General features: G+C 43.1%; 1 protein-coding gene across 5 annotated transcripts in view; it reads left to right on the top strand.

Moving 5' to 3' along the window:
• The window catches only part of dop1b (DOP1 leucine zipper like protein B), a 46,125-nt gene extending 22,787 nt beyond the window's left edge, over positions 1-23,338 (top strand). The window contains exons 3-42 of one of the 5 annotated variants that reach the window (XM_074694219.1): positions 2,877-3,129; positions 3,665-3,763; positions 5,125-5,211; positions 5,430-5,606; positions 6,121-6,302; positions 6,404-6,574; positions 6,694-6,883; positions 7,010-7,108; positions 7,247-7,370; positions 7,466-7,569; positions 7,911-8,013; positions 8,108-8,228; positions 8,354-8,473; positions 8,586-8,694; positions 9,694-9,930; positions 10,079-10,389; positions 10,472-10,863; positions 10,958-11,229; positions 11,318-11,470; positions 12,220-12,320; positions 12,486-12,676; positions 12,755-14,342; positions 14,534-14,633; positions 14,735-14,926; positions 15,047-15,169; positions 15,247-15,381; positions 15,466-15,521; positions 15,606-15,710; positions 15,798-15,864; positions 15,939-16,086; positions 16,179-16,261; positions 16,348-16,457; positions 18,059-18,208; positions 18,336-18,397; positions 18,557-18,685; positions 18,769-18,905; positions 19,007-19,062; positions 19,173-19,316; positions 19,399-19,534; positions 20,392-23,337. In XM_074694219.1, coding sequence (XP_074550320.1) covers positions 5,469-5,606; positions 6,121-6,302; positions 6,404-6,574; positions 6,694-6,883; positions 7,010-7,108; positions 7,247-7,370; positions 7,466-7,569; positions 7,911-8,013; positions 8,108-8,228; positions 8,354-8,473; positions 8,586-8,694; positions 9,694-9,930; positions 10,079-10,389; positions 10,472-10,863; positions 10,958-11,229; positions 11,318-11,470; positions 12,220-12,320; positions 12,486-12,676; positions 12,755-14,342; positions 14,534-14,633; positions 14,735-14,926; positions 15,047-15,169; positions 15,247-15,381; positions 15,466-15,521; positions 15,606-15,710; positions 15,798-15,864; positions 15,939-16,086; positions 16,179-16,261; positions 16,348-16,457; positions 18,059-18,208; positions 18,336-18,397; positions 18,557-18,685; positions 18,769-18,905; positions 19,007-19,062; positions 19,173-19,316; positions 19,399-19,534; positions 20,392-20,649 — 6,897 coding nt within the window. In that variant the 5' untranslated portion in view covers positions 2,877-3,129; positions 3,665-3,763; positions 5,125-5,211; positions 5,430-5,468 and the 3' untranslated portion in view covers positions 20,650-23,337. Of the gene's footprint in view, positions 1-2,876; positions 3,130-3,158; positions 3,182-3,664; positions 3,764-5,124; positions 5,212-5,429; positions 5,607-6,120; positions 6,303-6,403; positions 6,575-6,693; positions 6,884-7,009; positions 7,109-7,246; positions 7,371-7,465; positions 7,570-7,910; positions 8,014-8,107; positions 8,229-8,353; positions 8,474-8,585; positions 8,695-9,693; positions 9,931-10,078; positions 10,390-10,471; positions 10,864-10,957; positions 11,230-11,317; positions 11,471-12,219; positions 12,321-12,485; positions 12,677-12,754; positions 14,343-14,533; positions 14,634-14,734; positions 14,927-15,046; positions 15,170-15,246; positions 15,382-15,465; positions 15,522-15,605; positions 15,711-15,797; positions 15,865-15,938; positions 16,087-16,178; positions 16,262-16,347; positions 16,458-18,058; positions 18,209-18,335; positions 18,398-18,556; positions 18,686-18,768; positions 18,906-19,006; positions 19,063-19,172; positions 19,317-19,398; positions 19,535-20,391 lie in introns of those variants that run through there. The other 4 variants (XM_074694221.1, XM_074694218.1, XM_074694223.1 and 1 more) reach the window with 4 other exon arrangements.
• The last annotated feature ends 1,025 nt before the right edge of the window (positions 23,339-24,363 follow it).

Below are 24,363 nucleotides of genomic sequence, written 5' to 3'. Positions count from 1 at the left end.
CATTGATTAAATGCAGAAACCATTGCAAATAGAGCTACACATACAGGACAGTAGTGCCTAAAGTACACGTAAAAGCTGCAGCAATAATGACATGATTCAGATTGATCTTCACTGGGTTTAGTTGTGAAAGCAAACCCTTGGCCCAGTTTTTTGTTGTTGACTGAAAGTTTGACTTTCTTAAACAAATACTGCTGATTATCCTGTTTTACTTGTTTCTGTCAAGATAATATCAGCAAATATTTAAAAGGATGTGATTATTATTTATCCGGATCACCACTTCTAAAAAAAGACAAATAGTTGGTGTGGCTTTGCTCTCATGTCTTATCCTGTCTATCATGAGTTATGACTACTACTGAGACTGAACCCTTTGCAAAGTCAAATACATATTTTAAGAAAATATTGGCTCATGTCGGGGAAAGCACCTTGCTGTTTTGTATGATGTAGGTCAACCTACTTTGTTTTGAATAAAAACAGAAGAAATTTGAGACATGAGAGGGAAAACGTCTTCCTTCTTGGAAAAAGAATCTTTCCATTGTATACTGAAAGTGTGAAAAGTGTCATATGAGGGGTCTGTTTGTTGGACCTACTAGTACACTAACAACCCAAGTTAGACTACAACAAGTAAGCTGGTGGCTGACAAGAAAACTGGTATTCTGAATCTTGTCATGCATAGTAAATGTATACACGTCACTATAGCCCCCTCTGTGTGTCACCTCAGGCATAACCAACTGACTCCACACCAGCTACTTCAAGTATATTTGTACAACTATGAAAACTCTGGTGACATGTGTAACAAAAACTCCAGCTGTATTAAAAATGTAAATAAGTCATGGTGCTCACAAACAGAAGACTCTAAAGGAGCTTAAAGCCACAAAGCTTCTGCAATGTAAACTTGATTTTACATACAATCCATCTAAGAAACCAAGAATCCTGTGAATGTTCAAGCTTTGAATAAGGATAAAAGAATAAGTTCAAGCCCCAACCACTGTTTATTTTTATAACGCTTCTCGTTGCCAAATTTCCATTGTATTTGCAGAATAACTCCAAGTTGATTTATTTGTTTTTCTCAGTTGCACTTTGTGTAATTACGTTAAAACAATATGTCAGATTGAGCCAATTGGACGAGTTTTAGAGAGTCTGGCATTCACTTGTGGTCAAAAGAAGTATTTTGTAGATCTTGGATGTGAAAGGAAGTCTGTGTACAACTTAATCTTTGAAATCAAGTTAGTAATGACTGCTCTGCTTCCCAAAAAAGGAGGATGTTGGCCATAGATGAAAACAAAACAAGTTTTAAAGGCTCTTGTGAAACTAACATAATGTCCTGTCATTCGGAAAAATGATTTTAAAAGTCTTTAAATGAAAAGTTACAACCTTTAGATGAAAGGTGCAGAAAACGTGGGTGAAGAGTCCCAGTGTCAGAGGTTATCTTTACTTAACTAAGGCCAGACACATTTTTTCTGAAATTACAAGAGTAGAAACTACAGTGTTAATGTATCAGTAGTTTCCGATGATGCACCGTTAAATTTAGGACCTAAACAAGAAAGCTCCAAGAGAACTTGGGAAGCCTATAGGATGCATGTGCTGTTAATTTTGTAACTTCACTGCTTTGAAAAGTGCAGCGCAGAGAAGTTAGAAACTTTTGCATAGCACAGTAGCTCCATCTAGCGGTTATAATCTGTATGTGCATAATAAAGGGGCATGAACACGGAAAAAGGTTCTGCTTTCAAGGCGCAGGAAGGTCAAACTGCACCCATTCTCAAAAAATATATTTTTAAAATGCCAATATAATTTAAAAAAACAGTAATAACATTTTTTGATTAAATTTTGTTAATTCCAAGAGTAGAAAACTAACAGGAAGCAAAAATTGATATAAGTCCCAAAAAAATGGAAGGAGCTTTTTAAAATAGAAATGTTAACAACTCTGAGATTTGGGATTTTTATGCCAGTCAAAGAAAAGAATTAAGATTTGTGACACTAAGGGGGTAATATGGAAGTCATACTTGTGCGCCATATGTGAATTTAATTATATAAACTGTTGGAATTCTTTCCAATAGTTTATAGACATCTATGGACCCCATTTGGCCTAATAGTTTTAACTTGTGAACCGATTGTGACGTTACTTAAAATAACAGTGATCTATTACTGTGGTGGGGGAAAGCATTGCATGCATATGATACCAATGAATAAATAGATAAATAAGTAGTAGCCAAAATCATTAAAATACTAGGCATAATTTAGTCATTGTTCTGTCATTTATTTATTTATTCATTCATTTATTTGTTTGTTTTGTTTGCTTTAAATACCCATGAAATGAATGAAATATCAACAAAGCCATCAGTATGCTCTATATACAAATTAGAAATTATTGTTAGGCTCCCTAAAGTCCAGACCTCAACCCCATCCAGCAAATTTTAGAAAATAAACTTGACAGAAAAGAAACAGTGGGACTCACTTTATCAGATATTTGTTGTGCTCAGAGCAACCATCTCACGATCATACTTTGGAAACAAATAAGGGTTGATGTTTTCAGATCTGTCAGGTGTACTAATAATTTTAGCTACCGCTGTATACGCATATAAGCCTCAGGTTGTGTTTTAAGTTGCTGTGTGATTGCAGTTCTGTCAAGTATCTAGCAGTGAGGTGAGAGGTTTGTAAACAGTGCATATCCTGGACTGTACCAACGCTGGAGGGCAGAGCGTCCACGCTAAAGCCAACATTTCAATTTTAAGCTCTGTCGAGAGAAACTGGTTTTGTTTGCTTCAGGCGAGAATGGGGATTTTGTTTTTTCCTGTATTGACATTTTGACAACGGTTTGAAAACAAACCTATCACTTACCGTACCACATTTCTCCACCCCACCCCTTCTCTGCGAGGAAGTGGACCGTCCGTCTGCGATCAGCTCTGAATCAGCTGATTCTGAGGATCCCGCCCCGTCAGGACTGCCTGAGCTGGTACTCGGGGATGTTTGGAGGAACCACGCACCCTGGGGAGAATTACAAGTCTTCTGGCTCGTTTCTTTGACAAACATGACGAAGGACGGTTTACAGTGATGCCCGGGCTGGTATTAAAAGGACTCGGGATGTTTCGAAGCTAGTGGGCATGCGCGCATCTTCAGCTTGTTTTGCAGGAGGTGAGTCATTATTGCACCTGATGGCGAGCTAAATTTCATAAAGGGGTGTGTGGTAAGCGCTAGCTGCATTTATTACTTTCAGAATACAAAAAAAAATCATCTCTAAAGTATTCCCCTTGCTTTCTTGTCGTAGCAGCAGTAGTATAATCATCCACTTTGTTCTCGTGTTGTTACATAATAAACCTCACCCAGCATTAGTCTTCAGTGATGATACAGTTTTACTCAGGCCAAAAGCTGCAGCAGCTATGGTCTCAGATTTTATTGTACATATTGTCTTTTCATCCTCCATCCCATAGTGGAACACCGGAACATTACAGCCTGTGCTGCTGGTGTTATTGGTGGTGTCAGTCAGGTGACAAGAGTCCATAGCGGACTATAGCTTGTTGTCTGCCATTGTGTCCACCCTCAAAGCACACACACACACGCACTCAACTCCCTGCAGAAATACATGCTTTTATTGCACTTGCTGTTCTGCTGATACATGTAAGGAGGAAGTGAGACTGCCCATGCTCATTCTGCACTATTTGACTATCAGGCTGACACCTGCTATCAGGCTGGGTTCCTCATTTTCCTGAAGGGTGTAGACAGTTTGCAGTCCATCCAAGGGGAAACTTCCGAGCAGCACAACATAGAGGTAGACTGATGTTTTGTGTTACTTGTTATTTCACTGTGACTTAGTTTGATATCATGGCTTTGAATCTAGAGGAAACTGGTGGGTTGTGAGATGTGCTATCATTTCCATCAAAGGGCTGCTTGTGGCTTTTATTGATAAGAAGCTTTTAGGCCTGTTTGTTCAGTCTTTAAAGTACAAATAAGAGATAAAATAGAGGATTTGTATGCTGTTAAAGGATCTAAATCTGTCTCACCAACAGTGAAACATGGCTTTAATTACTCATAGAATGCTGCTACAGTATAAACAGATATCTGGTGGTGTGAGTAGTTATGGGCACCTTTCCATTTAATGAAACAAAACAAAACAAGTTAAAAAGTAACAGAAAATATGCTTGCTGTCAATTCGCTTAAGCTGATGTATTCCCCTAGGGCCTTGGGAAAAACACATGAGCTGTAAGGTAAATAGTCTGATTGATACTACTCATAAACCAGGTTAATATAAGTCACTGTACTTACGGGAAGTAAAAAAATAGGAAAAAAGAGCAAGTTATATTACAGAAATCCTAAATCCTTCTGCAGTTGTGGTCATTTTTTATGATCTTTGTAATGAAGACTGTCTTCTAAAGCTGAGTTGAGTGTGAAAATAGGTTCTGAATCAGAAAGTTAACATGGTGATATAAGGCTCCTCCGCTTCTAAATTCACTCAACCCGCTTTGGCCTTGTATTGGTTGGTTTTAGACACCAGATTTAATAGTTCATGGAAGACCAAATTGTTGTTTATTTAAATGGAAACAATCTGTCCTCTAATTATTTATTGTTGTTTTCATTATTGGAACGAAAATTTGTTTCTTGTTTAGTCTGGAACATGACCACCAGAAGTTCAGAGAGACTCAACTTTTGTGGTACAATTCTGTCATGTTATTTAGAAACAAACAGCACCAGAGTGCTTGATTTGGAGTACAACATAGCTGGATAACATCATTTTATCTGTTATTTGTAACTTCATAAAGCCTTTATTTTATAAATGGCATTAGGGATTATCCTGTAATCAAATCGTCATCGAGCGGCTCTCAGCACGTGTTTCTGAGTATGTCGATGATGTTAAAGCCTCTCTCAGCTCAGGCACATGCAGCCCAGATGTCTCCTCTAATCCTGATTTCTACTCCCCCCACCCATCTCTCTGTTTAGCTTTACTTAGATACACTACATTAAAACACACACACATACACACACCAGGGATGGACATTTCAAGCCTAACTGCAGATATTCATAATCGTAAAATTAAACACCTGACACCAAATTTCCCTTAATGATGCTGAAAACCTATAAATGCTTCTTTAAAGGTGAAGCTGAGCAGACTTTCTGTTCTGTGCTTGTGCCCAGTCCAGAACTTGTTTTTCCTCTCAAAGTGCATGCTGGGCCACTCAGGCTGCGTTAGAAGAACTCCTCCCTCTTCAGACTGAAATACGGGTCAGTGAAACAAACGCAGACAAGTCATGAATGAGAACATTTGTCTCTGCGGCCTCTGAGCTTGTGTTTATCAGCGGGCAGCTAATGGGACAATTTTATTACAGGCCTCAGAGGAAGATGTTTTCCAGCAGGTTACAGACAGACTGATTCTATTGTGTGGTTTGATAAACTGACTTTCCTGTTCATCCTGAACTCTTGTTTTCTTGCCTCTCTTACAGAAATATTTTGCTCTGATGCTAGTGTCAGACTGATGCATCATGGATCCTGAGGAGGCCGAACTGCTGAATGACTACCGCTACCGCAACTATGCATCAGTCATTGAGAAAGCGCTGCGAAACTTTGAGTCCTCAAGTGAGTGGGCAGATCTTATCTCCTCGCTGGGCAAACTCAACAAGGTACAGTCCGATGCACATGGTGGAATCAATACAGTGACTTATTCAGCTCATAGTGTCGAATTAATGTTTCTTTTCACTGATCGCCTGTGGTCGGTTACTCTCATCCTTTTTGCAGGTGTCAGTTTCATAGCTGCAGTGTGTGTGTGTGTGTGTGTGTGTGTGTGTGTGTGTGTGTGTGTGTGTGTGTGTGTGTGTGTGTGTGTGTGTGTGTGTTAGTGTGTGAATTTGTGTTTCACTTCTCTACTTATGAGGAACTTCAAGTTTCTTATTGAGATTCTCTTGCTTTCCTTTTACAGCTTAATAGCAGATGTCTTCCAGCCTCTTTAGGGCAATAAATGTGCCACCTCTATTTGAGCTTGCACTGCAGCTGTTCATGTTCAGGTGCACAAATAGACCTTTAGGAACAGAGAGTGTGAAGAATAGAAATATTTCCTTAAATGTGAAACTGTTTTGCAACAAATATAGCATTTGTCGTGGAAGAGCAACCCCTTTTCTCTGTTTTTGTTTCTCTCAGGCCCTCCAGAGCAACCTTCGCTACTCCCTCCTCCCCAAGCGCCTGATCATCGGGAAGCGTCTCGCCCAGTGTCTGCACCCAGCTCTCCCGAGCGGCGTCCACCTTAAGGCTCTGGAAACCTATGAAGTCATTTTCAAAATCATTGGCACAAAATGGCTAGCCAAGGATTTGTTCATTTACAGGTGAAGAAACTGGACCAAGTTTTATATCAGTGAGCTGTTTCTGTGTGAAGCTTTGTACATTAACATGTCTGTGTGTGTGTGTGTGCATGACTGGGTTTCAGCTCCGGTTTGTTCCCACTGTTCGGCTATGCGGCTATGGCAGTAAAGCCGGTTCTGCTGACGCTGTATGAGCGTTACTATCTGCCGCTGCAGAGGGCTTTGCTGCCAAGTCTCCAGGCTTTCATAACAGGACTGCTGCCAGGCCTGGAGGAGGGGCTGGAGGTGTATGACAGGTACTAAAACTTACTGTGTTAGAAAGTTTTGAAATAATGCTTGTTTTTTAAGGATACGTTAGTTCTTATTGCTTAGACTTGAATATGTGACTCCTAACTCTAACCCTATCTCTGTTCAGGACGGATGCATTGATGGTCAAGTTGTCTCTGCTGGTGGGTCAGCAGGTTTTCTATGGCGCCCTGTGGGGCAGCATGCTGGTCAGCCCCATGGTGCGGCTGCCCGCTACGGCCTTTATAGTGGCACATTTTGACCGCATGGCGTCTCTGCACCAGCAAACACACATGCTGGGCTACGACCACAGGCTTGTGGTGGGTGCTAATCACTTTTGTTTACTCTTAGGAGATGGTACTGTAATGTGTCCATGCTTAAGGTTTGTTCTTTATGCTTTCCTCTGATGATTTGCTCAAATTTTCCCTTTTTTTGCCTCTCTCCAGGTGAAGTCTGTGTGCCTTTCTTTACAAGATTCAAATCTCTTGGTGCAAAGGAACATGCTTGAGATAGTGCTCTACTTTTTTCCACTGGCCACATGTCTGGTATGTTTAACAATCTGTGGTTGACTCTAAATGATCCAAAGTTTTCTCAACATTTGCTCCAAAGACCATTTTTCAGAAAGAGCCTCATCATTAAATCCAGATACTTCTTGGCTCAGCTCTTTTATGTTTTTTTTACAGGAGCCTACAGAGGCCAGTATGGCTGTGAGTCCTGAGGATGTGATCTCAGTGGTGTCTGCTGCGTCGCTTACATTGCTGCGCAGAGACATGTCGCTCAACAGACGCCTTTACGCCTGGCTACAAGGTACAGATCATACAAAGACACTGTAGTGACAAGTCACTGACTCTCTTACTTATTAAATTCACTTTTGTTTGCCTCTGTGTATTTTCTGACTTCAGGGACAGATATAAAGGGAGGAACACCACATCCCAACTTCTCCATGACTGCAGAGGATCACACAACTTACTACTTCAGCACTTTCTCCAGAGACTTCCTCGTACAGGTGACACATTGTGTTGAGGCACTAAAAAGAAAAAGCTTTAGTTTAAAATAGAGCTGATTGATCTAATCGCAATCACAGTTGCCTTGTTTTACAAACAGCATCAACATGATCCTAAAAGTTTTGATGTAAACAGCTGATACTGTAAAAGCGAGTTTCTCATACTGTCCCGAAACTGTTTCTGTAAATATTTAAGTGCAGAAAAAAAGTTGTATTTCTGGGTGTTTCAGTAAAAGAGAGCAAACCTTATTGACAGAACACATCTGAGTCAGGTGCTGCTGTTTGAACAAAGCGTGTCTGTCACCTCTATCTCAAACTCTATGCTATTGTTTCTACATCCTCAGGCTCTGATTAGCATCCTCAAACAGAAGAGCGACCCAGAAAATGTGACAGGATGCCTCAGGCCCTTTCGCATCATCATGAGTCTGTTGGATAAACCAGACATAGGTAAAAAAAACAAAACATAGATACATTATAATAATCCAAAGATGAGTTCTAAAGCGGTGAGCTTTGCTACTGTATTGACAATGATTTGTTCCAGGTCCGGTGGTTTTGAGCAGTGTGCTGTTGGAAGTCGTGCGAGCTTTCTACAGATACTGTCGAGATATGCTCGGGGAGGAAACCATCGCCAGCTCGGGGCTCTCAGGAAACCAGTTGGCCAGGTGAGAAAGAGGATAAAGTGAAAGGAAAGATGCAAATGTGTTCACTCATGCAAATCTAATGTATCCAAACATGAATCACCTTAAACACAAACAGATGATGCTTTTCTTCTGTTTTTCTTTTACAGTAAGATAAAAGAGCATAAAAACGCGTCCGAGGTCATTAAGACGATGAATATGCTCGTGAGCTCCATGAACAGTGAATATCTGTGGGAGTACATGACTCGACGTTTCTGCACTGCTCTCAGGTATCAAGGAGATGATAGAGACTCAAAGAATCACTATCATGAAAAGAATCCACAAAATCAACAGTTAAAAACAATATCATCTGATGGAGATCCTGTCTTTTATTCTGTGTAGCAGCAAAGATGACCCGCCAACACCTCCTCAGCAGGACCGCAGTCATCCAGCTCCATCTATCTCAGAGATGTCCACTCTCATTATTTTCCTGCTTGATGTTCTCCCTCTGGTGAGGCCGGAGTCAGACGAGACAACTTTGGGATCATTTTTAAGTTTTAAAATCATAGGAGAACACACACATAGAGACATTTCAGGGTGATTTTAAACATGAAACCTTTGGATCATACACTACACAATTTCTGAAGACTGCTGCACCGTACGCTCAAAGCTTGACTTCAGAAAATAAAAAATGCCACAAACTGCTCCAAGATTTCCATTTTCCTTTTTTTTGCATTTGCTGCCACTTTGCACATTTAGGCCTTGTACACACTTATCTGGGCATTTTCAAAAACAAATATCCGCCCTCATTCATTTTTAAAAATACCCCTGTATACGCAGCGGGCCGATCGGCCAAGAAGTGCAGCTTGCGGCATGTCAAACCCATATTTGGCAGTGTTTTCCAGATGCAAAACCTGGGCCAGCCAATTAGAATGAGCCCTCGTCGTTTAGCTGCGACGTTTGAGAACCGAAAACTCAGTTTACCGCCGTCTATACAAAACCATGAAACCAGAGTTTCCCAAAATCTTTGGCCAAATCCTTTAGAAAACATTGTTTTAAGTGACACAAAGCTGCGGTTTCGTTTGGATGACAGGCCTAGATATGTAAAATATATGTGGTTTCCTAAATACCCGGCTACGTGAAGATATGGCCTTAGTTGGTTGTGCTAGCCCCCCAGATCACAAAGGATAAATTGAGCCCTAGATCTCACCTGAAATCATCTAGTCTGTAGCCAGCTTTAGCTAATCATGCACACCCTTTTGTCACCCATATAATAATATATTTATATATGACCTTTGAAAGATGCAAACCAAAACTTACAAAGTTAAATTCAAAATGTGCAAATCCAACGAATACTAAAAACTTCTGTTTTGCTGTAATAAAGAAAAATCATGTGTCTATCTAGTTTGATGTTTTGCAAATAACACTTGTATAAAGAACTAGTTGGCCCAAACTTCACTCTTCCTTTTCAGGAACTCTCATCACAATCAGTTTCCTCTTTTCCTCATAGGAGCTCCACGCAGACATCCAGTCCCAGTTGCTGCCTGACATGCTGGGCACCATGTTGCGGACCCTGTCCAGCCACATCCACTCGATCTCTCTGGAAGACGTCACACAGGGACTGCGAGCGTGCTTTAAGGTCCTGAGTAAGATCCAGATGCCTGTGGCTTATATGGACGTGGAGGCTGGGTCACATTTAGAGGAGATGGAGCTGCAGATACCTGAGGAGGAAAGCCTAAAGACTGAAGTACGACATTTTTTTACTGTGTTGATCCAAACTTTCATCAACATGCATCCAGAAAAAGTCGTTCATCTTGTACTGAGCGTTTGGTAAATACACGCCTTAAATACATTTGATGTTGGATTCTTATCTATCATACTTTGATTCTCTTTAGGGCATTGAAAATGAGGGAAAGACAGAAGCTGGTGTTGATCAGATTAACGGTCACCACAGAGAAGAGGAGCCAAACAGGAATGGAGGAGATGAAGCAGCTCCTGCTAATGGTATTTACCCGACTCTGAGGTCTGAAGACAGTGGATTGGGTATCAGCGCCTCACCCTCGGAGCAGCATCTCCCTCCAGGGGTGGGGATGTCAGCAGAAGTTAATGGAATCTGCAAAGAAGGGGAGGGAGTGTGGAGGAAGGGAGGGAGTGTGGACACCATGAGCCTGTGTCTGCAGGAAATCCTGGCTTTCTTAACCACAAGGTAAAACATTTCACCACTGATGGGCTAACAGATCTCTTTTTCTTATTCTGCTTTGTGATTGTTTACTCCCTCTCGGTTCCAGGTATTTGTTGGTGCAGGTGGAGGATGTCAGTGGACCAGAGGAAGTACCTCAGCCTGCTGCACCTGATGCCCAAACAGATCAGAAGACTCTCCTGCCACTGAAAGGAGGACGAGAAATAAAAGAGAAGCTAACTGAACTGTTCACTCCGACTAAAAACAAACCCTGCCCTTCATCCAACACCCCGCTCTCAGCAGCACCCACAGAGAGGAAGCAGCATAAGTGTCTGGACTGGGCGGCTGGCTACATGCCACGAGGCAGAGCAGAGATCTCTGAGGGCTGCCGACAAGCCTTTACCGCCACCTGCCACCTGCTGCTGGAGTGCACCACCTTCCCAGTCTACCTGAGTGAAGAGGAGACTCTGGCTCTGCATACGGAGATGTTTGGGAACAAAGGTGGGGGCACATTTTAAGTTGTAGTTTTTAAAAAACCTGTTGTAATGCTCCTTTAACTTAAGTTAATGTGATTTGATTCTTTTGTTTTTCACAGGCAGTGACATGGACGGCCTCCCTGTGTGGTTGAGGTCCTTGATGACCCTTTGCTGCCTCTCCAGGGACTACAACATTCAGCACACGGCAGTGGCCTCCCTGTTAGAGCTCATCAACCACTCTCAGTCCTTAGCGCTGGTCATCGAAGACAAACACAGACGCTACCAGAGATCAGACTCCAACCCTCTGAGTGGGCGTCTGCAGATGGTCACAGTGCCGCCCATCTCCCCGGCTCTGCTTCACACTATCGAGGAGGAAACAGATTTCTTTCAGGTTGAATTATTGAGCAGAAAACATGTCGTAACTTCGAGCTGTCACGTGAAACCGTGATGTGAAAACTTGTTTCTTCTTCGTGATCCAGAGGGTGTCTCAGGTGCTGTGGAGCCAGCTGGACACTGAGCGGAGGGAGCAGCACATTTCCTGCGTGGAGCTTTTCTACAGGCTTCACTGTTTGGCTCCATCAGCATCCATCTGCGAAGACATCATCTGCCAGGCACTGCTGCACAAAGAAAAGGTAAATCCAAAATATGTGTATGTGGTTTAAATTAGGAAATTAGGCCTGGGTCGATAACAAATTCTGCTGGACAATATATTGTCCCATAATCATTGACGATAAACGATATTATTGACAATATTATTTGAGACCAAATTAACCACTGATATAATTGTAATGTATCACCCTTTCAAATGCGAAAAAAAAAAATCTCATTAGTATTTTTGTACTTTGCTAATTGGAATATGAATAACTTTAAAATATCCCAAAAAAATCAATACTGAAAATAACAAAAGCAAAAAAATTCATTTAAGAATTTTATTTGAATATAAAACTGTGCTAAAGTAAGTTTTTTCCTCCTAATTCTTGCTACCTTAACCTGAGTTGCCCCTCACAAGCTCACAAGGCTCACTTACTGCACTCTGTGTGTTTACGCTAGCCTGATGCTAGCGTCCGAGCCTCCCCCTGAAAACAAAGATTTTGGATGACTGAGGAGAGCGTTCACTCTGTTCATTCCACTACGGAGCAAACGCACCCAGGTGCTGAGAGTGATGCACAGAGTGAACCCTCTTGATATCCACCCTGTTTGGAGGCGAGAGACAAGGAAAAAAAACACACATGCACGATATATCGAGGCCAGCAAATTTATCATACCATTAATTGATTCATTGACTATTGTCCCAGGCCTAGTCTAAATTCTCGAAGCATCCTTTGTTTGTGACACAGAAACAGACCAACGCATTCTAACGATGAGCTTGTTTCTTCTCCAGTCTGTCAGGTTGGAGGCTTTACATCGCTTCACAGTGCTGTGGCACCTAACCCGAGAGATCCAGACAAACAGGACCATGTCTATGAACCGCTCCTTTGACAGGTTTGTGTTTTAAGGATGGGAGCCATACATAGGTCTAATTTCTTGTGTCTCATTTGTGATTTCCAGTCTGTAAAGATAAAAAATCCCTAAAAGAACAATTGTATTTCTACTTTTGAAGCTTGTGTTTCAGTCTTTGTGTAATCCATTGAACTGCGTCTCCCTCAGGTCTCTGTGTGTGGTGGTGGACAGTCTGAGCTGCACAGATGGCTCAATCAGCGCAGCCGCTCAGTGCTGGCTGGTCCGAGCTCTCTCCCTCAGCGATGTGATCCGAATCCTTGAACCCATTCTGCTGCTGCTGCTTCATCCGTCCACTCAGCGCTGCTCCATCCAGAGCGTCAAACAGAGTCTAGCAGCTGGTAAATGATTTAACAGTGTGTGTGCATCAACAGGTGAATTTGTTTTTTGTTTAATTGTTTTTGTTTTGTGTCTTCAAGGTGACCTTAAAGTTTCAGGAAACAGGAGTCGAAGCTCCACTAAAAGTTTGGGGACCTCTGCGGAAGCCATGGCGACAGAAGTCACCACCTTGAATCTGATGAACATTGTGGACCGAGAGGCGATGTGGACGGAGTTAGACAGCGACCCTGAGTCCATCCAGCCTCCTGAAGCCTTACCTGTCTCCAGGAGTGAGAGTGAAGAGACCGAGGAGGAGGATGATAAACAAGCAGAGGAGGAAGAGGAGGCTGAGAGTGAACACACAGAGTCTGCTGACACCAGTGGCGCTCAGGTATCCACTGAAAACTCCAGCTCAGGCTCTGCCCCCTACCGCATCACAGAGGAAGGAGGTGTGGTGAACGGCCTGCGGAGGGCGGAGTCTGAGCGCACTCAGGCGTCTGATTCACTCTCCAGTGAGGATGAAGAAGATTTGGAGCTGGAAGCCATCGCCAGGTCCCGCCTGTTGAAGCAGGAGCGTGAAAGAAGGGAAGCAATCGACTCTCTGTTCCGCCACGTGCTCCTGTATCCTGCAGCAGGCGGGTGGCGCCACCTCCTGCAAGGCCTGGCCCTGCTGGACAGCCTCCTGAGGAGCAGTGCTGAGTGCCCCCTGGTGGACGCTCTCTCCTCCACTTCTCTGGACACAAGCTCAGCTGCACATTTGAACCTTGTCTCCAACCTCCTGCAGCGCCACCAACAGGCTCAGGATGGTAAAGGCTTCTATGGCAGCCTTCTCTCACCGTCTGCTACCCCGTCTTCACCTCCATCCCTGCTCATTGAGCTCCTGGTGTCCTTGTGTCTGCGTTTCCTGCGCTCTCATTACCCATCTTATCTCAGTCTGGGTCCTCTTGACCTACAGGGGAACAGGGAGGTGCAGGTGAAGAGCGTGGAGGTGCTGACCCGCATAGTGAACCAGCTCGACTACATGGCACGGGGACAACCGAGCGGAGCTGCAAGTCTAGAGCCAATTCGCAGACTTCTCTCAGGATGTAAAGTGCAGCAGTATGCGCTGCTTACCCTCTCTGCATCTATGTACGTGAGCCAAAGGGGAACCGACAAAGGAGCACCGAAGGGTGCGGAGTTGCTGGATGAGCAGGGCGGGCTGTCAGAGGAGAGTCTGGTGAATCTTGGATCAGGAAGCGGGCAGGAACAGTACACCTTACAGATGGAGCTACTGAAACTCCTCCAGGCTCTCATCGTCCTGGAGTACCACGTGGGGCCAGGCGGGGCCGTCTCAGCAGCAGGGTCAGGCACTGGTACTGGTGATCCTCGTGAAACCCCGACTGTCAGCACCCCTCTCGCTCGTGAGTGGCAAACTGCTGTCCTTTTCCAACAGTCCATCAAGGCTGCTCAGTACGTGCAGAGCCACCCAATCACAGCACAGGGGATGTTTGTGTCTGCTGCGGCACGAGCTCTGCAGCCACAGTACGGCTACGCCATGCACCCCCACTGGGTGTCACTGCTGGTCTCCTCTCTGCCGTACCTGGGCCGCTCTCTGGGAATCATTGTGGCTCCTCTCATCAGCCAGATATGTAGGAACCTGGATGAGCTGGTCAAACTTTACGAGCATGATGGTGGAAAAACGAATCAAAGGTACAATTAGCAAAATGAAGAACATGAAAAGTTATTGTCTGTTCAATGTTCCCAGATGTTAAATTGCAGAGTTTGGCTTTGAAACACATATATCATCTGTGAGACTTTAACCTCATGTTATGTTGTTTTAAAATAATTAGTAGTGACACAAATTAAAAGCTTAATGTCTGCATTTTCTGTCCTCTTAACAGCTTGAATGGCAGGAGAGAAAACATCGCTCCTGACTATCCTCTGACTCTACTCGAAGGCCTGACCTCCATCACTCACCACTGTCTGCTGGACAACAAAAGGGTGAGGGATGACATCACATGTGAAGTCCAACAGGTATGCTCCTCTTCTTTCTATGCTCGTATCTTTAAATGCTCAGTCCCCTCCCTCTATCTCTCCATCAGTCTTTGGTTGCCTGTGATCCTGTGGACGTCCGTAACGCACGCAACGCTGTGATTGAAGAGCTGCCGCACATGCTGAGTAGTATGGCGCTGTTGTGGGGCGTGGTTATGAGGGAGGAGCTTCAGAGGCGAGCATCTGACTCAGCTCAGAGCAGCAGACACTCTTCTACATCTGTCTACTTTAAAAGCACCAAGGTGTGTTTCCTATAAGAACATGTTCTCTGCTTTCATGTGTCATCTCTGCTACATCATCCAACATTGTTTGTGCATATGTGTGAAAACTCTCATTGATTCACAATCTGTCTACATGTTTAGATCCTGAGGCAGCGGATCCTGGAGTTCCTGGTTCCGCTGACTACGCAGTACGGGGTTCAGCTCTTGGCTTCCCTTGGGGTTGTGTGGAGCAGGAGGAAGAGCAAAAGGAGACACAGAAACAAAGTGAGAACGTCGCTATGACAACTGTTTATCAGGCTTTCGAGCTCTTTTCTGTGTCTAATCCCTCTTGTCTCTTTTAGGTTCTCCCTGTCCCCAGTGAGTCCCGTCTCACCATTGTAGATTTGGTGAAATCCTTGCACACTTTGCACACAGACACCATCCTGCAGCTGGTTAAGGAAGTGGTGAAGAAACCTCATCAAATCAAAGGAGAACAGGTACACAGCGAGCATTCGAACACAGCTGATTCAAACTTTCTGAAGTCAGATTATTTTCATCTGTTTCTTTCTGCTCCTCACCAGAAGTCAAGCTTGGTAGATATTCCCATGTTGCAGTTCAGCTTCGCCTACATCCAGAGGTACACTGCAGATACAAAAACCCCCTCAGGTTTGATAAGATTGTTTGATAGACAGTCATCTTTGTAATGAGTGTTTCTTTGCAGCATTTCAGCTCAGGCTCTGCAGGAAAGCATTCCTCCTCTGCTCGGTCTGCTGCGGGAGTCCGTTCAGCTCAACCTGGCCCCACCTGGTCACTTCTTACTGCTGGGGTTAGTAGTATCCATCCACTGCCCTGTCCTCTGATTAAAGGTGTAAAAAAACAAAATGAATAACCTTTTCATTGTTTCATCTTTCAGAATCCTCAATGACCTCGTCAACCGGCTCCCCAACCTGGACAATAAGAAGGACTCTAGAGACCTGCAGGTAGGATGTGCGTTTCCGAAGGGATTTCTCTTGTGTCACATTATGCTTACATTGTTGATGACATCATCTTGTAGGAGGTGACTCAACGGATCCTCGAGGCGGTCGGTGGGGTCGCAGGGTCATCTTTAGAGCAGACGAGTTGGCTCAGCCGAAGCCTGGAGGTCAAAGTTCAGCCTCAGGTGTGCGCTGAAGTGGAAGACGGAGACGATGCAGATATTGAAGGTGACTTTTCCTGTAACTTTAGAACATGCGTGTTTCTAAACCGAACACATCTCTGAAAAAACTCACTCTTCTTTCTCGTGTCTTCTCCTCAGAGTCGATGACGCACGCCAACGCCATGGTTTCCTCCTCAGCTCCCTCTGTGTACAGCGTTCAAGCTCTCGTGCTCCTGGCTGAGGTAAGATTTTTCCCTTTTAACATCAAGAAATAAATTAGACTAGTGAGTATTTGTGTGGTTTTTAAACATGTTTTCTTTCTGTAAAGGTGTTGGCACCTCTTCTGGACATGGTTTACCGCAGTGATGAGAAGGAGAAAGCTGTTCCTCTCATTTCTCGGCTCATGTATTATGTTTTCCCCTACCTGAAGAATCACAGGTAACTGCTGTTTCACTCCTGTTGAAAATCTCAGATTCGCTTCCTTTTCCACATGAATTTGCGCCTGATTTCTCAAAAATTTGCAACAGTAAAATCTCACATGATTAACTACTTTTTCCTCACAAAATATGCAGTTTTTTTCTAACAAATCGAGTTAATTTTTTGGAAGATTACTCTTGTTGTAGCATAAATCGGTGTCAAATAATGACAAATTAATTATTAACAGCAGAATACCAGCATTCCACCGGAGCAAAAGTATCACTTTCAAAAGACATCTAAACTTACAAATTGTGAGTTTAAATTAAAGTTGGGGCACCACCCAGTTTTGGAGAAAACAGAGAAACTTTAGAAAGGTTTACTGTAAGAATTTTGTGATTTAATAATTCATAGAATTATCAATTATCAAGACTCGAATATCAAAAGGCCGCTGCATCAATTGTGAGTTCTTTTGAATGGTGTACAGAGGCCGTTAATTTCAACCACACAAAGACGGAAAGGATAAATGCATAGATGAATGAAAAGTGAAACTGATTGTAATAAACTAGATAAATGAAACAAAAGGACATAAACCAACCCAATCTAAACCAACCCACCCAAGATCTCTGGGGCATTGACCACAATATACCAGTAAATGCAAAATTGTCTTACACAAGTTCTGAGGCTGATGACGAGAGCGGAGGCGGTGACAGAGGTGGCTGGGTCCTGCTGCAGATGTCTGCGGATGTCCGTTGAGGGGTGATGGAGAGGCTGGAAGCCTACTGCAGGTCATCTGAGTGTCATGGAGGTGATGTCCGATGAGTTGAGTCCGTAGAGTCGATTCTAACAGCGGCAGTGGCGGCTGGAACAGCGGCAGTGGTGGCTGGAACAGCGGCAGTGGCGGCTGGAACAGTGGCAATGATGCCGGGTGTCAGGTCGAGACTTTGGCTGTTTCATAGTTGAATCACCGCAGGGAAAGCAGTGATCAGTGCTTGTCTCCTGACGTCAGTGTATGAGGGGGAATCCCCACCGATCAGCTGTTTGCCTCAGGCGGAGACGTAGGCACCGATGGATGGCTGGATGCATCTCGGGCTGGTTGTCTGGGGCCTGAGAGGAGTCTGGAGCTGATAGGTGTGGAGCAGGTTCAAGACGTACTGAGGGCATGCAGGTAGCAGAGGAAAAGAGAAGAGCCTTTGGGAAGAAGGACAAAGAAGGAGCCAATGTCCAGGTCCGAGTTTAGGGTTTTATTGTGAACTATGTTCTCGCCAATGCAGAATCCCGCCTCTCCTCTCAGCCCCCTTTGTACGTAGATCAGATTGTCCCAGAGACTACTAACTCTAACTTTAAACTGTCAAGAGACTCCCACATGTAATAGTCAAAATCACATTTCTTATGATTTAAGCTTCCCATCAAGACTAAACATGACAGATTTTTCTCTTTAAGAACCCAATATAATAAAAATCAAGATGTTACAATGGAATATGTTTCCAAGACAGCAGTTTTCACACACATTATCAATGATTTTCATTACACAGTACATGTTTACAAAGGTGACTCTACTTACTCTACTGTGGCTCTTCCCTGTCATACTTTGATGTCCTCAATTTTGGTCTGTTTGTCTGCAGTGCCTACAACATGCCCAGTTTTGAAGCCGGCGCTCAGCTCCTGAGCAGTTTAAGTGGGTATGCTTACACCAAAAGAGCCTGGAAGAAAGAGGTGTTTGAGCTCTTCATGGACCCTCTCTTCTTCACCATGGAAAGCTCCTGTGCCCCCAAGTTAGTTTGCAGAATATGAAACAACAGAAACAGCAATAATCATCAAATAAAGGCTTGATATTTCCAGCTTATTCATAATTAACATACATGAACTGATGATCTGATGTTTGATGTTTCCTGACTGTAGTTGGAGATCTATCATCGACCACCTTCTGACCCATGAGAAGACGATGTTCAAAGACCTCATGAGTAAGTACAGAAGAACAGGTGTAATCTGACGGTGAGAGCTGAGACTCAGAAGGAAGTGCGTCACTTCTTCTCAACTGAACAGACAGTTTTAAACCTACAGGATTTATTACAGAAACGTTTTGGTTATTTTCTGACCTGTGTGTGTATTTATTGGTGCAGGCATGCAGAGCAGCTCCCTGAAACTGTTCACCAACATAGACCAGAAACCCATGCTGTTGAAGCGCCAAGCGTTCGCCATGTTTAGTGGGGAGCTCGACCAGTATCATCTGTTTCTGCCTCTCATCCAAGGTATCAAATGTGATATATCTGTTGCTTCATAACAACTATGAAGTAAAAACCTCGTGTTAACGTTGACTCACTTTTCTTTTCAGAGCGCCTCACTGAGACTTTGCGTATGAACCCTAGCCCGGCTGTCTCAGCCCAGGTGTTCCTGATGTTTCGTGTTCTGCTGCTACGAATTTCGTGCCAGCACCTCACATCCCTCTGGCCAATTATGGTCACAGAACTGGTACGACCCCTCTGAGCACCTTTGTTTATCCACAGTAACAGTTGAAAGAGTTTTCATCTTGATAATCTGAAGGTAAATTTTTTTTTTTTTTTTTTTTTCAGATTCGGATATTTGCACGCCTGGAGAAAAGTCTTCAGATAGAAAAAGACACCTCGAAGTCAGTCAAAATTCTTGCTCACTAGCCCAAATCATATTTTATGTTTCAAGTTTGTTTCACAACACTGAGTTGTTTGTTTTGTGTGTTTGTGTCTTCCTGTATACACCCAGACTGGCTAAAGTGGTTCGCAGCGCAGTCGACAGAAACGGTCCAGTGAATTTCTCTCAGGCTGAGCTGAACATGTACCTGTCAGCCTGCAAGTTTCTTGACACCTCGTTGGCATTCCCTCCAGAGAAGATTCCTCTCTTTCAGATGTAGGAGGCTGAAACTGAAAAAAATGTTACATATTTTTGATTAGTCTGCCTTCTCATGTTTAACTGTTTGCGTTTTGTTCAGGTATCGATGGGCGTTTGTCCCTGAGGTGGATGTGGAGCGGTACAGCGGCCCTGTGGAGACCGCCCTGATAGAAGGCGAGCAGGAATGCACCCCGCATGTTGTCAGGATACTTGAAGGAATTCAGCTCCGATATGGGGTATGCCAAAATACAAATATGTATGAAAATTACTTATTTTACCAAACGGTTTCAGACATGTTTCAGAAACTCTCCTGGTGGCCCAGTTGTTGTGATCCTCCAGAGAACCAAGCTTTTCCCTTTTCCTTTTGATTTGTGAAAGATGAAACAACAACACCCTTCTCACCAAACAGTCTCCTTCTACCTGTGTTCTCCTGGAAGTCCCTCCCCCCACAAAAGTTTTGGCGCGTTTCAGCCTCGCGTTTACACGTAAACGGCGTGTTTCAGCCGTCCAAAAACGCGAACTTTTGAAAACGGCCTCCAGAGTGGGATTTTTCTGAAACGCTGCTGACACCGTTGCAGTGTAAACAGTAAGCCGGCATTTTCGGTGGAAACGCTGACGTCACACTCCACCTCACACGAGCGCATACAACAGGACAACAGTACAGTTGCCATGATCGTCACGAACTACCGTGTTGTGCTTGTGCTGCTGAATCTGCTGACTGTCTTTATACAAAATTTGCATCTGTTGCTCCATATTTGCACACCAGATATCCCCCAAGTTGCTTCTGGACAAGACACTTGTAGCACCACCTGCAGGCCTGACATGCCTACTACAGCGTTTTCACTCCTGCATTTCTGTAAACCCATTTTTTCATTGCGTTTTCGCTGCGTTGTAGCATTTTCAGATGAAACGTTGTCGTGTAAACGGGGCCTCAGACCTTGCAAGAAGTGTATTATGTTAGAGCTTATTTTTGCATCGTTGTTTTTGCTCCCTTTTGATCCTGCCTCAGTCAATGGAAGCATCAGTTATAAGTGTTGCACTGATAAATGTGTAAATTTCTTCCTCCCTTTTTTCTTCTGTTATACTTACCCAGGCTCTGAACGGCCTGAGTGAAGAGTCCACCACAGAGTACCTAGAGTTCCCTCTCCTCACGCAGCGCTCTCTGTCATCTATCACTGAGCTGCTGCCTTTCCTGCGCATCCTTTGCTGCTCCTTCCAGGGCCCTCCACCCTACAGCGACTCCATGCGTCACTTCCCTGTAGCAGACTACCCGGCATCCTGTTCAGACACAGTCCTGAAGAGGCTGGAGCAGATCACTGAAGAAGAGTTCCTGGACTCTTTGGAGAGTTAAGCTTGAAGCTTTCATGAACTAAATTCCCATTTTAAGCTCTTTGACCTGCAGCCGTATCCCTGGAATACCTGAAAATGGCACAACTGGTGTTGATGTATTGTCAAGTTACACAAAAGGAAACATTGACTTTTTTCAGTATCAACTTATCTGACCTCCATGAATTTACAGTTTGAGAAGCTATCATCTGAAGGGAAATTCAAGGGAATTCATTAAACTTAAAGGGTAGATGTATGAACTCATTTCAGCTTTTTTTTTGTTCTTTTTTGTCAAATCTGAGCAGCATCACAGAATCAGTAGAAGGTTTACAAACTGAGGCTGTATTTGTGTGTATCCTGTGGTTCTGGCCTGAAAACATCATCAAAAAACAGTTCTTATATTGACTAAAATAAACTCATTACATTTGTTATGATTGGGTATGCACTTTATAATAACAGTGATTAAACTGTATTTTTCATTTACAAATAAACCAGATTCCTCATGAAGAACCTCAAGTTCTATTATGTTCCTGTGTTAACCACAGCCTCTGTAACTTCTATCAGTCTGACTGAGAATGTAAAACCTTCGTCATGTGTCTCTTGTGAGCTTTCAATTACATTATTATAAGAACTCATAAGCCTTTGATAAGAACTTCTGTTCAGTGTTTCTGTGCATACAATACTTAAAGTTATTCTGTTTGACAGGAAACCTTTCGTCATAATGTGAACCTTACTTAAAAACATGCTTTCCATACTTGGTGTTAAAGGGAAATTGCCTTTCTTTGTTGTGCATGGAGGGTTTTTGCAACTGCCTGTTTGTTTTGTCTTTTTTGCCATAGAGCTTTAAAGTGATACTCGGGGATGGAACAAGTTGGGTCCTGTCACAAGGTTTAGGGCAGAAATTACCCCTACAGCAGTGTTTTTGTGCAGCAGAAGCCCAAAACGCTCGCACCAAACACCCCCTGCCTGCTCCTCTGCCGGTTTCCTCTGCACTCAGATGGGGCCATATTTTACTTGACCAAAAACACAAATAAACAGACTCCCACCAGAAAAATCTGATATCGGTCTGCATTCAAGCTTTTTTTAGAGAATTTTCAGCGCGTTACTTTCACACAAAAACACCGCTAAATAAGGCTCTAGTTCTCATTGTGGCGTAAAACTGCCCTACCTCCGCTGCAGAGCCACAGCTGGCTACAAGGCTCTCCCCTTGCGAGATTTTTTTCCATGGGTATGTGATTGGTTCTTGCAAAGTCTCTCACTTCCGCGTGCTTCTACCTCGAATGCTCGAATGGTTTTTAAATTTTCACTGCAATTACAACGCCGCTCCCACCACGCTGTGTTGAAAGTGTTTAGTTCTTGAATTGAAATTTAACATGTGGTAATTCTATAGTAGTGTGAAATTTTAAATGTTATTAATCTTTGACGCTTTTTTAATTTGATGCTTTTACTTTTCATTAAAAAAATCAGCTTGGTTAATCATTTCTTTTTTTCTGTTCAACTCTGAAGCACTTTGAGCTGCATTTCATCTCATTAAAAGTGTTCTACAAGCAGGCTTATTATAAATATGTACACTTCATCATCACGATTATCACCACCATAACTACTAACCCAAATTGCATAACTGGATAATAATGCATAGATCTTCAGTTAATAGGATACTACATTGCTTCCTTGAAGTTGGACTACCAACACTTCATCAGTCAAAACCATAGGTAACCGAAACGTTTTGAAGAAAAACCGCATTAGCTTTGGAAGGTAGGCGCGCATTTCCACTAGATGCACAATTGCATACAGATGATGCTGTTACCGAACGTAATTTAAGTGCAGAATATTTAACTTTAACATAATTTGTAACCTCTAAAAGCAGACTTTTCGAGTCTTCGCCTCCTGGCCACTTGCAATGCTAACAAAAGACAGCCATTGTAACAGGAAAATATTCAAAATCTGCGCGATTTTAGCGCGTTTCTTCTTGTTCTGATTTTATATATCATTCTCTGATAGGTAAATGTGAAATACCTGCGAGGCTCCTCATTTCCCTCGGAGACCGAAGGTAGCGCATGCAATGCACTCGATGTCAAATCAACAGGATTACACAGAAGAAGAGATGCTGTAGGAACCAATCACATGGGTTGGGGGCGTGGATTTCCCGATTTCATCCTCGCGAGTGTATAAATCCGCGCGCGCGGTGTGCCAGATATAAACAAACACAGGTAGTCTGCCAGGACGAAGAGTATTCTGTTGGAGATAATGGTGCGTTTTTGTGCTTACCCGGGATGCGAAAACAAACAAACCTCCTGGACACCACACAAGTTTCACCGTGAGTACTGGTTTATGACAATAAGGACATTATTATGTCTAATGTGAAAGAGTTGGCTTTAGCAAAATTATTTGAGTATGCTACATTGAAAGTAATAAGAGCAGTCATTTTCCATGTGCAAACTCTCACCAAGTAAGCAGAATCTTATGAAACCCATAACTTGAGAATGCTCACTCTTTCCCTCACTTCCCCCCTATTCTAACAGGCCAAATTTGGCCCCTTTTCGAGGTTTGGAGTAGTTCTAAAGAAGAGCCCAGAACAAAAAAATCCCCAAAAATTAAAAACTACAAAATCCAGTTTCACTATCAGGAGACCCTTAAGATAATAAAAATCATTGTTGTGGTTGGTTCTACCTCTGGTAGGGGTATCTTGAAGGCCATTGTTCCTGGACGCGCACGCGGACTGATACACTAAGCGGCGAGCGCCTCGTAGCCAGCTGTGGCTCTGCAGCGGAGGTAGGGCAGTTTTACGCCACGATGAGAACTAGAGCCTTATTTAGCGGTGTTTTTGTGTGACAGTAACGCGCTGAAAATTCTGTAAATAAAGCCTGTATGCAGACCAATATCCGTTTATTTGTGTTTTTGGTCAAGTAAAAATTGGCCCTGTCTGAGTACAGAGGAAAGCGGCAGAGGAGCAGGGAGGGGCTCTTTGGTGTGAGCGCTCTGGGCTTCTGCTGCACAAAAACACTGCTGTAGGGGTAAACCTGCCCTAAACCTTGTGATAGGACCCAACTTGTTCCATCCCGGAGTATCACTTTAATGCCTAAGTAATTTATTTTGGATGTTAAAAGGACCATGTCATGTTTCAATTAGCAGGAAAAAGACTTATTAAATATAAAGCTGAAATACAGAATATATTTGCCTTCTTTTTCTGCTGAATTTCTGGGGATATTAGAAAATATTATGGCTTGATTTAAGGGGCAATTTAAGTAGCCTTTATGTTAAGCATTTTTTAAAAGTGTGGGTTTTTGAGATGTGTCCAAGAAAAAGGGGCCCTGGAAAGGTTTGTTCAATTCCCTTTTGGTAAATTAATGGGTGAAAAATATCAGTGCAAGAATTTATTTGCTTTTATAATGGAGTTTAGTGCTAGGTTACTCCTTATAATAGTATAACAGTAAAGGTGCAGGGATTTTTTCTTATGAATCTTGACCTTGTAATTTGATTGGGTTTGCTGAAAAAAAAATCCATTATGCTCTCCTGCATGGCCCTTATGTCATGAACTATTCCCCTGATTAGAATGTATAAAAAACCCAGACATCATAAACCCATGATTCAGTCAGTTTTACACTTAGACATGTGCAAGACGGTCTATTATTTCTTGATTGTAGGTTGAGTCAATGTCGTTAACCGACGTTAGGGGGCAGCAGTACATCTGTGTAGCATTTAGTGTACCAATAGACTGATCTACGGGTGCCGAAGAAGA

Source organism: Halichoeres trimaculatus, unplaced genomic scaffold, assembly GCF_033239565.1.
Source record: "Halichoeres trimaculatus isolate MK-OKI-2021-1 unplaced genomic scaffold, fHalTri1.1 fHalTri1_scaffold_19, whole genome shotgun sequence".
Classification (NCBI taxonomy): Eukaryota; Metazoa; Chordata; class Actinopteri; order Labriformes; family Labridae; genus Halichoeres; species Halichoeres trimaculatus.
This window is presented reverse-complemented; position numbering and strand designations above follow the sequence as displayed.